Source organism: Xenopus tropicalis, chromosome 5 (assembly GCF_000004195.4).
Source record: "Xenopus tropicalis strain Nigerian chromosome 5, UCB_Xtro_10.0, whole genome shotgun sequence".
In the NCBI taxonomy this organism is placed as follows: Eukaryota; Metazoa; Chordata; class Amphibia; order Anura; family Pipidae; genus Xenopus; species Xenopus tropicalis.
In genome coordinates this window covers 44349882-44369365 of record NC_030681.2, presented here as the reverse complement: position 1 = coordinate 44369365, position 19484 = coordinate 44349882, and the positions used below count along the sequence as shown (strand labels likewise).

Sequence of the window (19484 nt, the reverse complement as noted above, 5' to 3'; positions counted from 1 at the left end):
CTTTTCATTTTACAGTGGTCTAAAAGGTTCATTTCCCATGCTTCTGTTGCAATTGCACCATTACTGCTGTACGTCATGTGCGATCCTTCTGCCCAGCAACAACTGCCTCTAGCCAAGACTAATAATTCTGTATTTTCTTATTTCTGCTTTTCTGCTTTGTATTGTCAGGTTCTAATTGTACTTTTACAGTTTAAAAAAAAAATCTGTAATTAGAACCAAAAGAAGAAACATTTTTCTTGGAACTTTTTAGGGCCATGAGTTACACTAGATGGCACTGTGCAACCTCTATTGGCTGCAAGACATCATTTCCTTCCTTGCAGAAGAGGTGAAGAATTAAGTCAGAAACAACAGATGAAAAGAGAGAAAGGTTGAGACAACTTCTGTAGGTTCTAGTTAAGAATAGTTGTTGGAAAAGTATCCCAGGAAGAATCTTTAGCATCCTGGGCACGGTGCTTTCTAATCTGGTGTTTTTCAACTTTCACCCTTCTAAATCTCTGGGATCTTGGTGTCAGGGATGTCTGAAAGAATTAGAACCAGCAGAGCTTCTGCCTCCTTATCATTCCTGGTCATCATACTTCTGGCTCTTCTCGCCTCATCAGCTGCTGCAACAGGTAGGAGAAATAGATGGTCTACTTCTCAAACTCCAATTTGTAGCTTATTTCCATGCCTTCTTACTGTGACACAACAATGTGTTTGCATGCAGCAAGAATGTCATTTTGCCCATTTTAATGTATATGAGTTATGTGACTACATGTGCACTGTTACCTCTGTCATATTGGTCTCTGTCATGTAAAGGAAAAGTTGTAAAGGTCAAATAAACATCTGCTGCAAGGTATTTATACTTTAAGCAGGAGCCTAAGGTAAATTTGCAATTCCATCTAACACCTTTCTAGATTGATCAGTTAAAGCAATTCTGGTGCCTTTATTACTTTTAACCACTTTTACCCAAATCGGCAAGTATATTTTGCACACAATGGTTATAGAGAAATTACGGGACTGTTAAATAAAAAAAAAAAAAAAAAAACACTTATTGCCATTGCTAATTCCTCTTGTCATCATAAATTGCCATTCCCCAATAACGGATACCTACAGGAAATCATCACAAGTTCCCTTATTACCATTCTGTTCAGCAAGGCGTCTGCAAGCAACCATATAATTTATGTTGGAATTCACTTTCTGGATGCTTTCCAAAACCCTTCCAACAGCACTGCAAGCCGAAAAAACAGGAAAGGGCTAGTTTGATAGATCTGTGGTTATTACTTTTGCTATTGTGCTAAAAATGACCTAAGGACAGGTTAAAAATACAAAGCAAGGCACTGATTTATTTGACTTATGAAACCCCCTTCCTTATACAGAAACAGGCTATGATGAGCACTAAGTTGGATAAAATAGGTGGGAGAACCTGTTTCAGCAAGTGCTAACATTTCTTTGCAAACTGCTGCTTTGTGGTGTTATAAATGCAAGAGACAGATGTTTGGTTCAGTGATCATTGTGTCACTACACACTCCATTATCAGCAAATTCTATCGGGTTCCTTCTGTTAACACATTCTTTAAACACTCATATAAAATCATACTTCACAGGTGACTAAAAAAATATGTTCTGGTACATTTCATTTTTAACCAGAATTAGTTAAATCTGTACACTTTGCCCTGACTTTGTCATCTTGAAGTTATTTATTTCTAGAACTGTTCTAGCCAGGATGCTGGGATGGTGAAGATATAGATACATAGCGTGGTTGCATGATTCATACTCAATTGTATAAAGAAAGCCATTTTCAATACGTGGTTATTTAGGAATAAAAATGTTGGAAGCCAGGATGAAGTACGTAACCTCATTTTTTCCCATTTAGCTCTCTTCCTGCTTTGGCACATTGCCATCCACTAACTCTATCCTGCCCGATACTGCTTTCCCATTGTAAAACAAGTGCTTGTATTATAAAGATCTTTTTGGGGGGCAGAGTATTTAGTTTGTTAGAAGTCTAGTCAATTTGTTATTTTTCTTTAACAATAAGTCATTGCAAAACATCCATCTCTTAATCTGATCCTTTGAACCAAGTATAACAGCTCACAGAGGGCCTTAGTGCAAACTGAGCACCCCCACCTCAATTTACACATACATATATACACACAAACTGGGGAAATTAGCCTTAACATCACATGGATCTCCTTTCTGCACAAATATTGAATTCTGAGTGGCTGCAGACTGAACCAGGGCACAGACCTCCATGTGTCTGCCCCTTGCTTGAACTTCCACATATACCGGAAACAGAAGCTTCAGGGAGATCAGGAGGGACCCCAGTCAGTGGTTACATTTTCAGTTGCCATGACTGTGTTTTGTTATGACCCTGGTTAAGGGACAGATTCTGAAGATTAAGAAAATAACACCCCCCATGTTTTGCATTAAATAGAATTTTGTGAGATCCCTCAGCTAATCTATTCTTAGTGAAATGGCAAAGGCAAAAGATTTTATGGGCTTCTGTGCCAAACATAAAAGCAGATAAAAACATGATGAATGATAGTGGAAGCTAGAGATAACGAATGAAAAGGCAATATATCCTGTCCTCCTTATTCAGAATATAATACATTTAATGATTATATTGCATGCGTTTCTTGAGTGCATGTTTGAACCATATAAGGGGGGCATTCCAATACATGAAAAAATGACAATACCTTCATTTCACTTATATCATTGTCAAAAAAAGGAATACCCAATCTAGGGGATCTTGATCAGGGAAACATGCATAAAAATGAATGCATGTATTTTTTTTGCATGTTTCTTTGATGAAGACTATGACTATGCTGGGGAAATTGTTAGTGTGATGTACTACAGGTGATAATGGTTCCAAATTTAATAATACTGGAATCTTTTCTTAACTGTTATCATTTTTGTAGAGAGAATGAACTTTGCAAAACTTTGCAGTTGCACTTTGAACCCACAACAGGTGAGAGCAGGGAGCAAACAGCAGGCTAAACTAGAGGAGTCATTAATTTGCTTATGGCATGGTTGCAAGAGCTAAGACCAAGGGGCACAAAATAATGTTTATTCATCCATCACTGGGCATTGTTGCACCACTAAAAATCCAGTGCAAGGTGCAGAGATAAGCCATGTTGAGTACAAGTGCTTTTCAAATGAACACTAAGGGGGCACAGGTTTTAAGCAAACGCTCCACCAAAGGGTGATTCTGCCTCACCACCACCCTGAGGCGGCCATCCCAATGCTGCTCACTCCTCACTCCTGAGCATATTTTTTTCTCTCCTACAAAGTTGAGGAGGGCCAGCATTACAACCACTGTACTAGAAAAGATTTTAAAGTTTGTACTTAAAGTTACTGGGGCAACTTGGTTCTCATTTTGCTTTATGGCAGAATTGCCCCTACTCCGACCTATGGCCACTAAGTGAGTAGCAGGGTGCAAAGTGGAAAAGTGGTGGTTTGCAGCAAATGCATACAGCACTGTATTCACTGGTGAGCCATAGGCCTTTGTGTTTTATTTGGTGAAATTCCGTGGAAATGATAGGATGGCTGTACTCCTCAGGGGAAATGCATGAAATTTAATAGACATAATTAACTGTAATCAAGTACTTATGTACTAAATATGGCGTGTTTGCATGCTAATTGCTGGCTTGAGTGCAATAATCTGATATCATTATTAAGGCATACACATTTTTGTTTTGTTTTAAATGATAAAATACATAAATACATGCATTATTAATTACAGGAAAGAATTAATAGTTGGCAAGAATAAGAATATTAGTCAGCAAGAACATCAATTTTTCCTTCCCTTTATTACTCTGGAATCCTGAGCATTTAGGTTGGAAACATTACTATTAATAACACTATTAAAACAGAAAGGCATTAACAGTAAGATAAATGTTGATCATAGAAGGATAATGTCTTTAGAGGGGCCAGCAGCTAAAATGGTTTATTCCCAAAACACAATCTTCAATCAGACTGAAATTATAATACAATTTTGCAGTTTGTATTCACATGTGCTTATCTGAAGTATAATTTCTTTGTGCAAGCCATTAATTTGCTGGGAAATGATAGAATAGAGTTTGTCTAAGGAAACAGTTAGAGCAGGATTAAATGTATTGTATCTTAAGTATTTGACATATACAGCCGTGTAATCTAATATTACACCCTATGCATTCATAAAACAGAAGGTTTGTTTGGGGCTCAGGCTCCCCATATGTGTCTAACATTTGCTCAGGCCCTTCATTGTTAAGAGGGCAGGGAAAATGCTGGGGTATCCAATATAAATGACTGCTGCCTGTAGCCATCTAAAACATTTAGGGCTGTACTGGACAGTCAGGGTATCAAAGGACTTTCAAGTGGACCCAGGCCAAAGTAAATAGTACACCAACTATGAAAATTTACATTCATCCAGGTCATGGTATATCTAGTATAAATAAATCTAAAGCAACTGGACTTGCTAAGTAATCACTGAAAACGTTTCGCTACTCATCCGAGCAGATTCTTCAGTTTAACTGACTGGTATGGGAAACGTCTTCAGTGATTACTTAACTTAACTTAAGTCCAGTTGCTTTAGATTTATTGATACTAGATAGATAGTCTTCATAAAATAACTGCCCACAGTTTAATCATTTCATATACAGGGTGGTACATATGTAAGAGTCTCACTACTGAATGCATTTCATAAAAACATGTACCTACAAATTATGTTTGCTGCTGTTTAAAATTAAGTTCAGAGCTAGCTTTATATAGCTGCCACATATCCAGCAAATTTGTCTTTGATCCAGACCTTATAAATCATGGAAGATGCTGGAATGTTTTAACTGGAGTCCAGTTTGGAAACGCACCATGGATTATCTCCATTTAGTTCAGAGCATCTACAAAAGGACCAGATGGTGTCAATGAAACATTTGACAATTCAAAAATAAGCACAAGTCAGATCAAATGAATAAATAATGTTAGGTTTCTTGGAAGAGTTTGTGGGATTTTGGTTTTCCCAATAGTTTTTGTAAGATTTATGGTTGCTGTATGCAGACACTGTATTTTAAGTGGAAAGTCAATGAAAATGACCACGTATTTCCAGAAGATATTCAACTGTATTTCCACCCTTTTCTACCAGACCAGAAACAACTTTGTACAGAAAGTTCATATTAGGCAATATTTGCTGGCATGGTAGAGAGCATAAAAGTTGTTTTACTGGCAACATTTGTTTGGAGAAGTCAAACTGATATAATGTAATGTATTTCATCATTGCTACATTGAGTGCATTTGCAAACACTGTTGTATTGGTCCTATTAATCTTAAGTAGCATTTTTAGGCATCTATTATCTAGGGTTTCCAGGCCTGTTGTTGGCTGAGATTCGGACAAGGGTGTCCTTTTATACTCGTATGTATGTATGTATGTATATCTTTATTTATAAAGCGCCACTTATGTACGCAGCGCTGTACAGTGGAATACATTAATATAAACAGGGGTATTAAAATAGATAAATACAAAGTATTACAATAAGCACAAATAAATAAAAGATACAATTGTAATAAGTTAAGAGTCAAGCACACAAGAGGATGGAGGTCCCTGCCCCGTAGAGCTTACAATCTATATGTAATTTATTAATCTATATGTATTGTACTCAAGAAAAACTTTCAGCAATAGGAAGGTCTTAATGCAGAGTACTTAAAGGAGAACTATACCCCTCAGGCTATAAAAGCCCCCTTAACTATCACTGCCTTGATCCCCCTCACCTCTCCCTTATCGCATAGTTTCTCAGTTTAACAACTGTCCCTTTTGCTAACCCCAAGCTAAAACAGCACAGCAGCACATCAGTGTACCTGGCCGACATCTTCTTTGCAACTGAACGGTCTACGGGTCTCTCCACCGATACAGAGTTGGAGGTAGCAGGAAATCTGCTTTAACTGTGCCTGCACAAGAAGGGTCCGTGTTGGTGGTAAGACCTGAAGAGTCTTCAGTCAGTAAGAAGATGTTGGCCAGGTACGCTGCTGTGCTACGCTGCTGAGTTACTCTGCTGTTTTAGCTATGGGTTAGCGATAGAGACAGTTGTCTTAGAAACTAGAAACTTAGAAACTATCCGATAAGGTAGAGGTGAGGGGGTAAAGTTCTCCTTTAAAGGAGAAGGAAAGTCAAATTTTATGAAGCACACTATTAAATAGTACTACTATTGCTGAGTAAAAACGCCATATTCCTGGCTTGCCTAATGAAAGATTTACAGAGATACACATACTAGAACTACATGCTTGTTTCACTGAACGGCGCCGCCATCTTTAAAATGGCCGCCGCCGGCTTCTAAGTTCACTGTGCCTCACTGTCTGGAGCTGCATCCCCCATGCCTCTCCCCCCTGTCAGCACCACCGGCCCGCTCGTTTTCCCTCCCCCCTGTTAGCACCACCGGCCCGCTCGTTTTCCCTCCCCCCTGTCAGAACCACCGGCCCGCTCGTTTTCCCTCCCCCCTGTCAGCACCACCGGCCCGCTCGTTTTCCCTCCCCCCTGTCAGAACCACCGGCCCGCTCGTTTTCCCTCCCCCCTGTCAGAACCACCGGCCCGCTCGTTTTCCCTCCCCCCTGTCAGCACCACCGGCCCGCTCGTTTTCCCTCCCCCCTGTCAGAACCACCGGCCCGCTCGTTTTCCCTCCCCCCTGTCAGAACCACCGGCCCGCTCGTTTTCCCTCCCCCCTGTCAGCACCACCGGCCCGCTCGTTTTCCCTCCCCCCTGTCAGCACCACCGGCCCGCTCGTTTTCCCTCTGGCACACGGGGCTCTGGCACACTGGGAGATTAGTCACCCGCGACAAAACTCCCTGTTCGCGGGCGACTAATCTCCCCGAGTAAGTCGCCGTTGGGATGGCAGGTGATGGCAACTCGGGGAGATTAGTCACCCGCGAACATGGAGTTTTGTAGCGGGCGACTAATCTCCCTGTGTGCCAGAGCCCTTAGAAATAAAAGAAAACAGGTTTACACTATGCTGCTAATGATCTTCAGCCACCAGTACAGCTTCCTCAGATATAACACAACTTACACAAAAGAAACTATTTTTATTCTGACACATAGATATAGTGAAAGTTATACGGGAGACCCAATTTTATACTCTCATATGACTTAATTTTTACCTTATTTTGACAGATAATAGGCATTACAATTAAAGTTACTTAACCAGTCACTTATTAAATTTAGCAAGACCTCTAAAATAGTTAAGGAGATATGGAAAGACACAAATGCAAGAGCACAGAACAATGCAAGATATAGATGTAGAGGTAATGCCTTTCAAACTATGCTAAGGTATAAAATGGAAAAGGAACATAGTCAGATGCATTGATAGGAATCCCCAACAATATGAGACCCTCTGCCACCCTACACAATGCAACAGAAAGCTTAGAAGAATTTGGTCTTTGTATCCATCTTAGGTGTTCTTTTTAACCTAAGTATTGCCATCTGCTATAAAAGTTAAAAATGTTAAAATGATGTGTCTGATGGCAGGAGTATTTTTGCAAATATAAAAACATATATTTTATTTTATTTATTTATTAATTTTGCACTTCTACTAACCTTTACTGCTGTAGGGTTAAATTCTGGGAATGGGCTCCATATGCCTTGCTGGAGTTCAGCATGACTGATGGTGTACATCCCACAATAGTTACCATTCCTGAGCTTCTGTCAGAGCAGGTTTCTATTACAACCTGATGTCCAGCAGCTATGATGTTCTACATGGACAATCTCATTACTCTATTTTGTCTGATCGTTATGGGATTAAATGTTTTATCACATTCTGCATTGCAAAGTGCATATTTCTGATGTTAACACATCTGAAGTGTGACTGCGCTGTGTGTCTTTTATTACCCTTCACTTTCCAGAAACAATGAACTAGATCATATTTTCCAGTTACAGACTTGATTTATTTTATCACATGTTATGGATATAACATTAAGTACAGTATCACATGTGGTATGCTGGACTAATGCACAATACTCCACACTGTTGTTGAAGGCTAAAGGACTGTATACTTGTATTTTAGCTAGAATGACATGCTGTAATTTTGCAACCCTTTTAAATCAAGGTCTACTACTTCATGCAGCTCACTTGATTTTTAGTCAGTTTCCAGATCTCTGTGTGGGGGATAATACAGTTCCTTCTCAATCATCCAATAGGCAAGGGCTTTTAGCAACTATGGTCAAAGCCTTAACGAAAGAACTCTTGAATTACCAACAGCATGGACCTTGTGTTTATTCCAGAGTTCTCTTAATGGGTACTGTCCATAGCTTCAACTGACTTGTGCCAACATAAATGCAGAGGGAAAATCTGTGCTGCAACCGGCATTCAATTTACCAAAAAACATACTCATTAGTGTGTATCTTGGTGCATTGTGTAAGTGTTGCAGTTGGTGCAATTTATTGTGTGTTTCCAATTATTCTGAAATCCTTTGTTAAAATTCTGCATTGTGGGTGAAAATATAATGATGTGCATCTCAATTTGGCACTTGTAAATGAACATTTCTATCTTGCAACTGCATGTTTGAAGGCTGAAGTATTAGGCTGAGACACAAGACTAGTTATTCTGTGTTAGCTTTATATCCTTGTAACCTAATTATTTAAGTATGGACTAACTTTAGAATAAAATTATGCATAATATGTTCTGGCACACAGCTGGTACATACTGGAAATGCATGTTAGGTGGCAAGAAAAGTATATTTTAATGGTTTTTGGTGCTGCCCGACTGATTACCACTATCTCTAGTGAAAATGTTTGCTACGCAACATAAAATTAATGGCTCTATAGATAGTTTTCATATGTTGAATGAAGAATATAAAATTATGCTGTAGCAGTAACATTGATGGATTAAATATTAGCCTTCCGGCACATATGGTATGCGCTCATATAGCACATGGTAGGTAAACTTCATTTTGCATGCATGCCAAGAATCAGCATGGGGATTTGCAGTATAGACAAACAAGTTGATCTACATAGTTATTATCTGTCTCTGTCTGAACCTGCTTGGTTTTCATATTTTTTCCAGTGTTATATATTTATAAACACAGAGACACCCATGAGTGCATTTCACTTGAACAGAGTGACTTTTTTTTATAAGAAATGTGTTATAAGGTGATAGTAGCCATGAAGAGAACCAGTCATGCAACTTTATTTCTTTAAATGTGACCGTTGGTTGAAAATTTAAATGAAGATCTCTTTAGAGTAAAAGGGAAGAAGCCTCTGTGGAAAAAGTCTTAAAAGGAAAATATACCCACTTTTTGACATGAACTCATTCAGCTGGGTATATGTAGAAAAGGTGCATAAACTATAAAAATGAATATAATATAGAATACATACATATATTAATGCAATTTTATATGGCTTGTTTTGAAATGGACATGTGTGATAAGTGAGTTATATAGCCAGCTCCATGGTGTAGCTCCCACCCTTCCCAGCTACAGTCAGGTGATCCCAGTGGGGCCAAAAAAAGGACAACCATTTGGGGGTTTTAACCTAGAAAGCAAGTGAGTTGCAGATAAAACTCAGTCCCTTTGTAAAATGTATAATGAATGTAAATGTATAATGAAGCAATTCTTAATGAATCAGATGAAAGTGATGCCTATGATTATGTGTCATAAGACATGAAACGTGTCAGGAAGATTAATGTGAAAATAAAGCTTCTATTTTAGCCTCTTCTACTGGGTTCCCATCTTTTGCTGCAGTTTTTCTGGTCTGTTTGATCTCCCCTGACTATGAGTTCAGAGCACTGCACCCAGACCATAGGAGTGGCAAGTTTTAATGTATATTTAAGAAACAACTCCACAATCGAAGGGTCCGGGGCAAGGCACCCAGGCCAACATATTAAGTGGTGAGGAGAAGTGAGAAGTTTTGCTGAGTGCCTTGTATAATTGATTTTGATCAAGTCACAGAGGTGACATGGAGAAAATTTGTTTGTTGGTTGCATTTTGGGGTTTTAACCTTGAGTTGCAGGTAAAATTCAGTCTATGGTGTATATTGAAGTAATAGAATTTGTAATAAATTAGATGAAAGTGAGTGGCCATACCGGGGATGAATTAGTTGGCCATCTTAAGTTAGATTGTAAGCTCCATTTTGCAAAGTAAGGTTACCAGGTGAAAATGCTGCAGCGCATGCAGCACGCAATGCAAACTTTTTATATACCATGCCCACTTTTTTGCCACTCCCTCACTTCCGTACACCCACTTAGCATCACAGCCACATTTTAATCTCAATATATTTCCCTAGAAAAGCTCCAGAATGATGTTATAGATATTCCCAAGGGCCAATGATCACAGCTCTGTCAGGCAGTGTTTATAGTGCAGATCAGGTTGCTTGCCTGTCAGCTGTAGTGGGGCAGAGCAGCAAAGTGCAATAGAAAGCGGGGTGCTTCCTTCCGCAATGCAAATTCTGGGAAGTTTGTAGGAAGTGGGAGGATGGGAGGGGGGCAGGCGCCAGAAGATCACTCCTTCCTCTTCCTCAAGTATTGGTTGGGGGTGGCTCTGTTGCCATGGGAACAGCCAGGGATAGCTTTCAGACTGGGGAATACTTGCTGGAGTCAATTTTCCACTGGAATTCTGAAACAGGGTCAGTCATCCTAAAATGGGGACTGATGGTAACCTTATTGTAAAGATGACATCAATGTATCAGTATTTTCTATAATATGCTATACAATATGTTAGTGCTGCACAAAGAAAAATATTTTACCTGCTTAGCACTTGGAATAATCCTCTATAGAGGTGAGGTTCTTCTAATAAAATGTTTAAACTGCACATCATAAGTATCGGTGTTGCTGCAAAAGCAGTTAAAATTGGTTCCTATTGCAGTGACCTTTCTCTGGCTTTTATATAAGCTTTATAGAAAGTAAACATTTACTTTTCTTCTGTTAGTGGAAATGATGGTTAAGTTGGTTTGATGCTTCAGGCAGATTTCTTTTTTATACAAATACCAGACCCCCCATTATATTGGTTTGTGTAGACTAAACTATTGTAGTTGGAAAGATCCATCCCACATAATTTAGCAGATTTTTGGATGTCTCGCCTGAGGTTAAGCATCGTAGCTGGAACATCCCACTAATATTATACTGGAACTAAAAGTACAAGTGACATTTCAGTTTATAGTATTTCTGAAGTGTGTGGAAAACTGGAATATATCAAAGAGTTGTCAGTATTATATTACTGTAAAATCAAAACACATTCAGCAGAAACACTGCCTGGCTGTACCACAGAATTTGATATTATTGCTGGGATTAAGTATTGTTGCAATGAAAGGCTTTGAAAATATCATTGTCCTGTTGTGCTACCCAATTCCTAATGGATGTGGGTTGGATGCTTTTTTTAAAAACAATCAGTAGTAATTGATCCAAGAAGCAATTTTTGAAGCCAGGATGGATTTTCCCCCTTAAGACTGACTTGACCCCTTACATGTGTTATGGGACACTGCATGGTTTTCTCTCAGTCCATTGTGATACTAATATTTACAGTTGGTATTAATGTTTGTATATAGTTTATGTATGTGAGTGTATAGATAGGTCAGTATAGGTTTGTGGGTTTACTTGGAAGGGTTGAACTTGATGGACCTGATGGACTTTTTCAACCCGATGTAACTAACGTACAGTGTTTTTGAAATCCTGATATTTTTGGAACCTTTCTTACAGTGTCAGTGTTTCTATAGTAGGCCTGTGGCTGATATTCCCACACCTTTGTCAGCATAATTTCTCCAGATGTGCAAGCCTGGCCAAATTACACAGGCTCCATGCAGCTGAGTAGTTCCATCAGTTATTGGCTGAATAGAAGTTGAAATGATCAGACTGTCTAACCAACTTAGCCACTACTAGTGTGCGAGGGCCTTTATATGAAATCTTCACATGTATTGGGTATGAAACTAATATTTGTTTGTACATACAGTGGTGTGAAAAACTATTTGCCCCCTTCCTGATTTCTTATTCTTTTGCATGTTTGTCACACAAAATGTTTCTGATCATCAAACACATTTAACTATTAGTCAAAGATAACACAAGTAAACACAAAATGCAGTTTTTAAATGAGGGTTTTTATTATTTAGGGAGAAAAAAAATCCAAACCTACATGGCCCTGTGTGAAAAAGTAATTGCCCCCTGAACCTAATAACTGGTTGGGCCACCCTTAGCAGCAATAACTGCAATCAAGCGTTTGCGATAACTTGCAACGAGTCTTTTACAGCGCTCTGGAGGAATTTTGGCCCACTCATCTTTGCAGAATTGTTGTAATTCAGCTTTATTTGAGGGTTTTCTAGCATGAACCGCCTTTTTAAGGTCATGCCACAACATCTCAATAGGATTCAGGTCAGGACTTTGACTAGGCCACTCCAAAGTCTTCATTTTGTTTTTCTTCAGCCATTCAGAGGTGGATTTGCTGGTGTGTTTTGGGTCATTGTCCTGCTGCAGCACCCAAGATCGCTTCAGCTTGAGTTGACGAACAGATGGCCGGACATTCTCCTTCAGGATTTTTTGGTAGACAGTAGAATTCATGGTTCCATCTATCACAGCAAGCCTTCCAGGTCCTGAAGCAGCAAAACAACCCCAGACCATCACACTACCGCCACCATATTTTACTGTTGGTATGATGTTCTTTTTCTGAAATGCTGTGTTACTTTTACGCCAGATGTAACGGGACACGCACCTTCCAAAAAGTTCAACTTTTGTCTCGTCGGTCCACAAGGTATTTTCTCAAAAGTCTTGGCAATCATTGAGATGTTTTTTAGCAAAATTGAGACGAGCCTTAATGTTCTTTTTGCTTAAAAGTGGTTTGCGCCTTTTTTGCCCAGTCTCTTTCTTATGGTGGAGTCGTGAACACTGACCTTAATTGAGGCAAGTGAGGCCTGCAGTTCTTTAGATATTGTCCTGGGGTCTTTTGTGGCCTCTCGGATGAGTTGTCTCTGCTCTCTTGGGGTAATTTTGGTCGGCCGGCCACTCCTGGGAATGTTCACCACTGTTCCATGTTTTTGCCATTTGTGGATAATGGCTCTCACTGTGGTTCGCTGGAGTCCCAAAGCTTTAGAAATGGCTTTATAACCTTTACCAGACTGATCTCAATTACTTTTGTTCTCATTTGTTCCTGAATTTCTTTGGATCTTGGCATGATATCTAGCTTTTGAGGTGCTTTTGGGCTACTTCTCTGTGTCAGGTAGCTCCTATTTAAGTGATTTCTCGATTGAAACAGGTGTGGCAGTAATCAGGCCTGGGGGTGACTACACAAATTGATATTGAAATTGAAAATTGAAATTGATAAACCACAGTTAAGTTATTTTTTAACAAGGGGGGCAATCACTTTTTCACACAGGGCCATGTAGATTTGGAGTTTTTTTTCTCCCTTAATAACGTAAACCTTCATTTAAAAACTGCATTTTGTGTTCAATTATGTTATCTTTGACTAATAGTTAACGGTTTTTGATGAGCAGAAACATTTAAGTGTGACAAACATGCAAAAGAATAAGAAATCAGGAAGGGGGCAAATAGTTTTTCACACCACTGTAACTTCTGAAGACAAAGCAGTGCATGGGTATCTGCTTAGAGTAGTGTTTGTGCTGTGCAGACATGTCTCTGTGGTGGTGAAGTATACATATTGCACCTTACATTTAATAGTGTACAATTAACCCTTTTTCTTCTGCAATTCTTTTGATCTTGCTGTACCATAGATCTCATTTTCTCAAGTGCAAGAGCAGAGTGCAATGTGCAGTTTTAAGTGCAAGTTGCCAGTGGTGTGATTATAATGCACCAGACCTTATGGATAAATTGGGGCCTGGGGTACAGCAAAGCCCATACTGTGGGGTTTTCTGTATAGAGGTCACCCCTCTACAGCCCCTCTCCTACCTCAAATTCAGCAACAGGCAGGAAGAGCTGGCCATGGCGAGAGAGTAAGGTTAGGAGTTGCTGTCATAATGTTTTTTACCCACAAGCATTGTATTTAATGAATTTATTTACATATATATGAGGTGAACAACCTTAATGATTTATATGTGGATCCACGCTCCTGGCTGGAGCATGGATCCAGAAATAAAACCTGCACTGTAAGTTCAGCATCTGATAATCAAGGTGGTTAGTGACATAGCACTTTGGAAAATGTACACAGCCTGATAAGGTCAGCTCAGATGACACGACTTTCCACCTGGTCTGATTGATATCTAAACGAGCTTCAACAAACTTGGACCAGGAAGGCAATTGTTTTGGACACCAGATGCCAATTTGATTCCATCGGTACCGATTCCATCGGTATATCGCCCCTGACTATGCTATATTTCCCTTTTGCAGTCAATGTAAAGTTGTTTCACACAATAACTATTGTATGAAGGGATTTTTCACAAGTAGACACACTTTTTTTTCTAATTGTACATGTCTGAGCTTGTATACTTTTTCAGCAAAATCATTGATTTGTAGCAATGACATACATTTTGGCTAAAATAAAGATGCATTATAGAATAATTAGCTATGTGAGTTAAGAAGAAACTTTTGCATATTGATTAGGGCTGGTCTTATGAAAGACAGTAACCAATTTGGATTATTGTCCTTGCCCTTATAATAGGTGTTGCTGGCTGGAAGGTTACAGGGGGGGGACAGGAGTAGCCAGGCCCAGCCTCTCCCTCTCTCCTGCTGACTGCTGCTGGCGGCCACTGCCCATTCTACCTTATTCAAATGGTCCCCAGCATTTTATGGCACAGTCTGGCCCCATGTATTTCATGACACACTTTGGCCCCCATGCATTTTATGACACACTGTGGCTCCCATGCATTTCATAACGCTTTAGCCCCCAAGTATATTATAACACACTGTGGCCCCCTAGTATTCAATAATCTGCTATCCCAGTTTCCTCTAATCGCAAGGTGACTTTATGCTGTGGTGATTAATGTCAAATTATTGGACCCAGCAGGTCAAATGGCCTAAAGCTGGGCATACACAGACAGATAAAATAGTATAAAGCAAAGTTTTGTTCAATAATCTGTATGTGTTTATCTTAGTCTGCCAATCCAGACCCATATACATGTACTTTGGATATTGGTTACTTCGGGGATTGCGCAGGTTTGAAAATTTCACGAGCTGATGCACCTGCAGCCAGTTCATTATCCATTGGCAGATGAGTAAGTGGAGAGAAGCTGTAATTCTTCTCCACTTCCTGATGTTCCAGTTGGAAAATTGTGTGTGGCCCCTCATTCACTCTCTGTCCATATGGCACATGGGCCATTCAGTCAGGAGTAAAGGACACTGTCCTGTGTGTCACACAGGGTGCAATACAGGAATATATATTGTGCTTTACACTTTGTGCATTTTACACTAAGCCCACCTTTTTGTAAATTAAACCTCATATGTCTATGTAAGAACCAACAGTCCCTTCTCGACTATGTACGTAACAAAATTCTTTTGTGCGTACATTTTAAACATGTGTGTGTATTTTTAATTTTTTTGTGTGCTCTGGATAAATATAAAATCATGTGTTTTCACACAAAATTCTTTGTGGTACTGCCCTCTGTGCATGCATCAGCGCACAACGTAAAGGGAACATTGCATAGAACCAAGTATGTTAAGTATCAGAACCAATTAAGAATGTTTACTCTTGGCCCAAAAGACAAATGTTAACCAAAGAGCTAAGAAACACATGCATTATAGGTTTTATTAGAACTGCTGTAATTGCTTCTTGGTGTTATATTGTTTTGGTTTTTGGATGAACACATTTAAACTTTTTGGCATTTCTAGTAAATATCTGGAATTAATTAATAATTAAAATGTTGCTTTGTAAAATATTATTGCAGTAAAAAAAGATCCATTTTATTATTCTGCTAACCACTAGTAAACTATTACTTGTACATATAATTTTTATATTTAGTGTTTTTGCACAGTGCCTTGTTAATGTCTCCCTACAATGCACTAATCTACTCCCAGCTTTAAGATAATACTGTATGTAATGTATTTGCTATGCATTTCCTGTGCTTTTTTTCCAGGAAGAGATAAACATGCAAATAACCACCTGTTAAATAATAAAATAATTTTCAATTCCATGACTAGCTGTTTTTGAAAGTAGCCATGGAAACAAGGTGTGGTTGCATACATAAAGCACACAGCCTATTGCAATAACATTGCTGGCACAGTGGAGGACATTTGTAAGATTTATGCATTTGTTGCCATGTATCTGATCTATACATGTTACATGTTTAATTAATAACGTATTTTATTTCACTCTTGACTTTGTAGATGAAGTACCCAAAATATGTTGGCTATTATCCATTACATAATTGTCAATCAAAATATTTCCAGGAGCCAATTTTTCATTATGTTCTTGTCTGCCAAATCTCTACTGTTGAAACTTGGTGGCACATTTTTTTCTAGCATTATTTAAAGGGATTTTGTCATGATTTTTCAGTGTACTTTTTATTTCTAAATTACACTCATTAACTTGCCAATATTTAACTCTATTACTTTGAATTTGATTTCTAAACCAATTTTTATTTGCAATACTGGATGTGTAGGCAGCCATCTCAGGGCATTGTGCCTGATCCTGAACTTTCAGAAAGAGACAAAATTACACAACAGAACTGCTTTCAGATAACCTATTGTTTCTTCTACTCAGTGTAATTGAAGAAGTCATGAACTGGGTGAGCCGGGCTTAGATTTTTAAAGGAACAGTAACACCAAAAAATTCAAATGTATGAAAGAAATTCCAATATCAAATATCCAATACTGCTGCCCTGCACTGGTACAACTGGTGTTTTGCTGCAGAAACACTACTATGGTTTATATAAAGAATGCAGCTATGTAGCCATGGGGGCAGCCATTCAAAGGAGAAAAGGCACAGGCACTTAGCAGATAACAGATAAAACACTATTGTATTCTACAGAGCTTATCAGTTATCTGCTATGTAACCTGTGCCTTTTCTCCTTTTTTCCAGCTTGAATGGCTGCCCCCATGGCCACACATCAGCTTATTATATATAAACTATAGTAGAGTTACTGTAGCAAAAAAACAACTTTTACCAGTGCAGGGCAACAGTACATTATATTTCATTTACTTTAAAACTCTTTAATTTTTTGGTGTTACTGTTCCTTTAACATTGAGTGCCGTTTTCATATCTACCATTAGATGGGGCATGGGAGCATTTTTAGCCATACAGGTGTTAGGGAGCTGATATCTTGCTACCTTTCTATTCTCCTGTTGATCGTCTGGAGAGGGGTGACACCACTCCAACTTGCAGCGCAGCAGTAAAGCGTGACTATATGGCTGGGGGCACCTGGGAAACCAACAACATGTCTAGCTCCATGCCAAATTTAAAAATTAAATAATAATAATAATAAAATCAGTTTTCTCTTTAAAAAAAATGAATTTTAATGCAGAGTTCTGCTAAAGCAGCACCAGCACTATTCACTATTGCATGTTTTTTTTTTTCGGTGCATCTCTAGTTGCCATATGGAGGACCTGGCTGGATTTGAAAATTAATTGATTGTACTGGAGTTTTACCTAGCCACAATCTTATATGTACACTTGACTCACTCCTTTCTCCTTCCGCCCTCTCCTTCTCTCTGCTTTTTTTTCTTGTTATTGTAAGTTTTGTTGTTTAAAAAAAAAATTGAAAAATAAAATTATTTAAAAAAAAACATATAAAGTCTGGGGAAAAAAATATGGCTTAGAACTAAAAACATAAAGTTAAAAGCTGGTATCTGAGATCAAATACATTTTCAGTAAATTGAGTTGGGATAATAACTCTTATCATATTCCATATCCTCTCTTCCAGATACAGAGGATGTCATGATATTCAATAATAAGTTCATGATGTCCAAAATGTGTATTATATACAACCCAAACAGCCTAAACAGAGTATTTCAACATTACACTAAGCCCCCACAGAATGACCTCATCTATCATTAGTTTTATCAACAAAATGTTATTTATGACTAAAGATACCAGCGCCAGTGTGGTGATGAAACCTGGCTCTGAAGTGTAGTTGCTGGAGTTCTGACAATAAAAAAAAGCTTTCTTCCACCAGAGTTGACTGGGTAAATCTATGCATAGAATAGACTATACAGCACAAGGTTTATGTGTATGTCAAGCAGCAGATGCATTAGATACCCCTTGGGTGCTAGAGTTGGGCATCTGAGATCTTTAAAAGGATCTAGCATGGGTTACACCCCAGTCACTTTTCAGGAACACTGCTTGGTCCTACAGATCAAGATGCATTATCCTAGCTAAGGGATTATCAGCTAGTTATAGTTCCTGAAAATGTGTTCTATCTGTCTTCTGCATCTTTCTTCTGAAAAACGAATAAATTAAATCCAGGTTTGCCACAGGCATTCCAAGCGGCAGGAACCAGAAAATATATTCCCAGATGTCAGCAAAAAAAGTGCCAGTAACTGAATAAAGCAAAGAAATTAAACATTTGTTTCCAAAACTTGACTACTTTAACATTATATTTCACTTTTTTGGGGGCAAATGAAACCACTTTAGGGGTCATTCACAAGTGCTTATATGCAAGCGTTTTAGACACAAATTGCCATTTTTATACCCATAATACAATGTTTTCTCCATAATTCCAGCGTAGCTGCTATTGTTGCGTTGATCACAATAGTGCTTGATGCATCAAAAGAGATGCAATTGAAAGTAAAAAACCTGGAACTACAGCCAGGTCCAGGGCAGTGGTAGTTCCCCAGCATCATAAAGGCGTGGCTTCCATTTTCAGAGTCTTCAGATTATAAAGTCACTTTTGCTGTGCCAAAGCATATGGCGTCCATACCAGCATTTGGTTCAATTTATGCAAGTTTGTAGCAGATAGCTGTGCAACCCATTGTGGGAACCCTGCAATTATCACCGTATCCAGGATGGTGGCATTCCTAGCTTCAAGAGGCACAATGCACTCAATTTATCAGAGTTGGGAAAACATGTTGGTGATCAGTGTAAGTGTAAGGAGCATATTTAGCAAAGGATATTAAAATATACAAGTTTACTGAATTGCCATAAATTCCCCAGCTACTATACAACTAAAGCAAAGAATGGCATTACTTTGGATCCAAGATCTAAGACAAGCCCATTTTCACTGGTTCTGTTTACCGCCAAACTCAAACCTTACATATGAAATATATAAAGGCGTATTTATCAGTTTCTGAATTTGTGAATTTTAGAGACTTTTTTCCAGTTCAAATAAACTCAAAATGTTACCAAACGCAAATGTTTGCTTATTTATAAAAAATTAGAATCCAAAAAGTTCAATCGAATTAAACCTTAAAAGAAAATAACTTGAATGCATCAAACTTGTATTCTACCCATCATTTTCAATGGATCTACAAACCCTTAAAAAAATGTGAAAAACTCCAAAAGCTCAAATTGAAAAACTGCATGCATTTTGCTTAGTACGACTCCCACTGACTTGACCATAAGTTCCCAAGCTTTTAGATGCCAATTTTACATTCATGTTTCCGGATTTCTTGTGCTATCAAACATTCAAGTTTTTTAAAACCATAATTCGAATTTTGGAGTTTTGGTGCAAATAAATTCGAATTCAAGCATTGATA

General features: G+C 38.5%; 1 protein-coding gene across 1 annotated transcript in view; it reads left to right on the top strand.

Moving 5' to 3' along the window:
- Window positions 1–308: 308 nt before the first annotated feature.
- The window catches only part of fndc1 (fibronectin type III domain containing 1), an 80828-nt gene continuing 61652 nt past the window's right edge, over window positions 309–19484 (top strand). The window contains exon 1 of the mRNA XM_031902567.1: window positions 309–611. Coding sequence (XP_031758427.1) covers window positions 515–611 — 97 coding nt within the window. The 5' untranslated portion in view covers window positions 309–514. The remainder of the gene's footprint in view (window positions 612–19484) is intronic.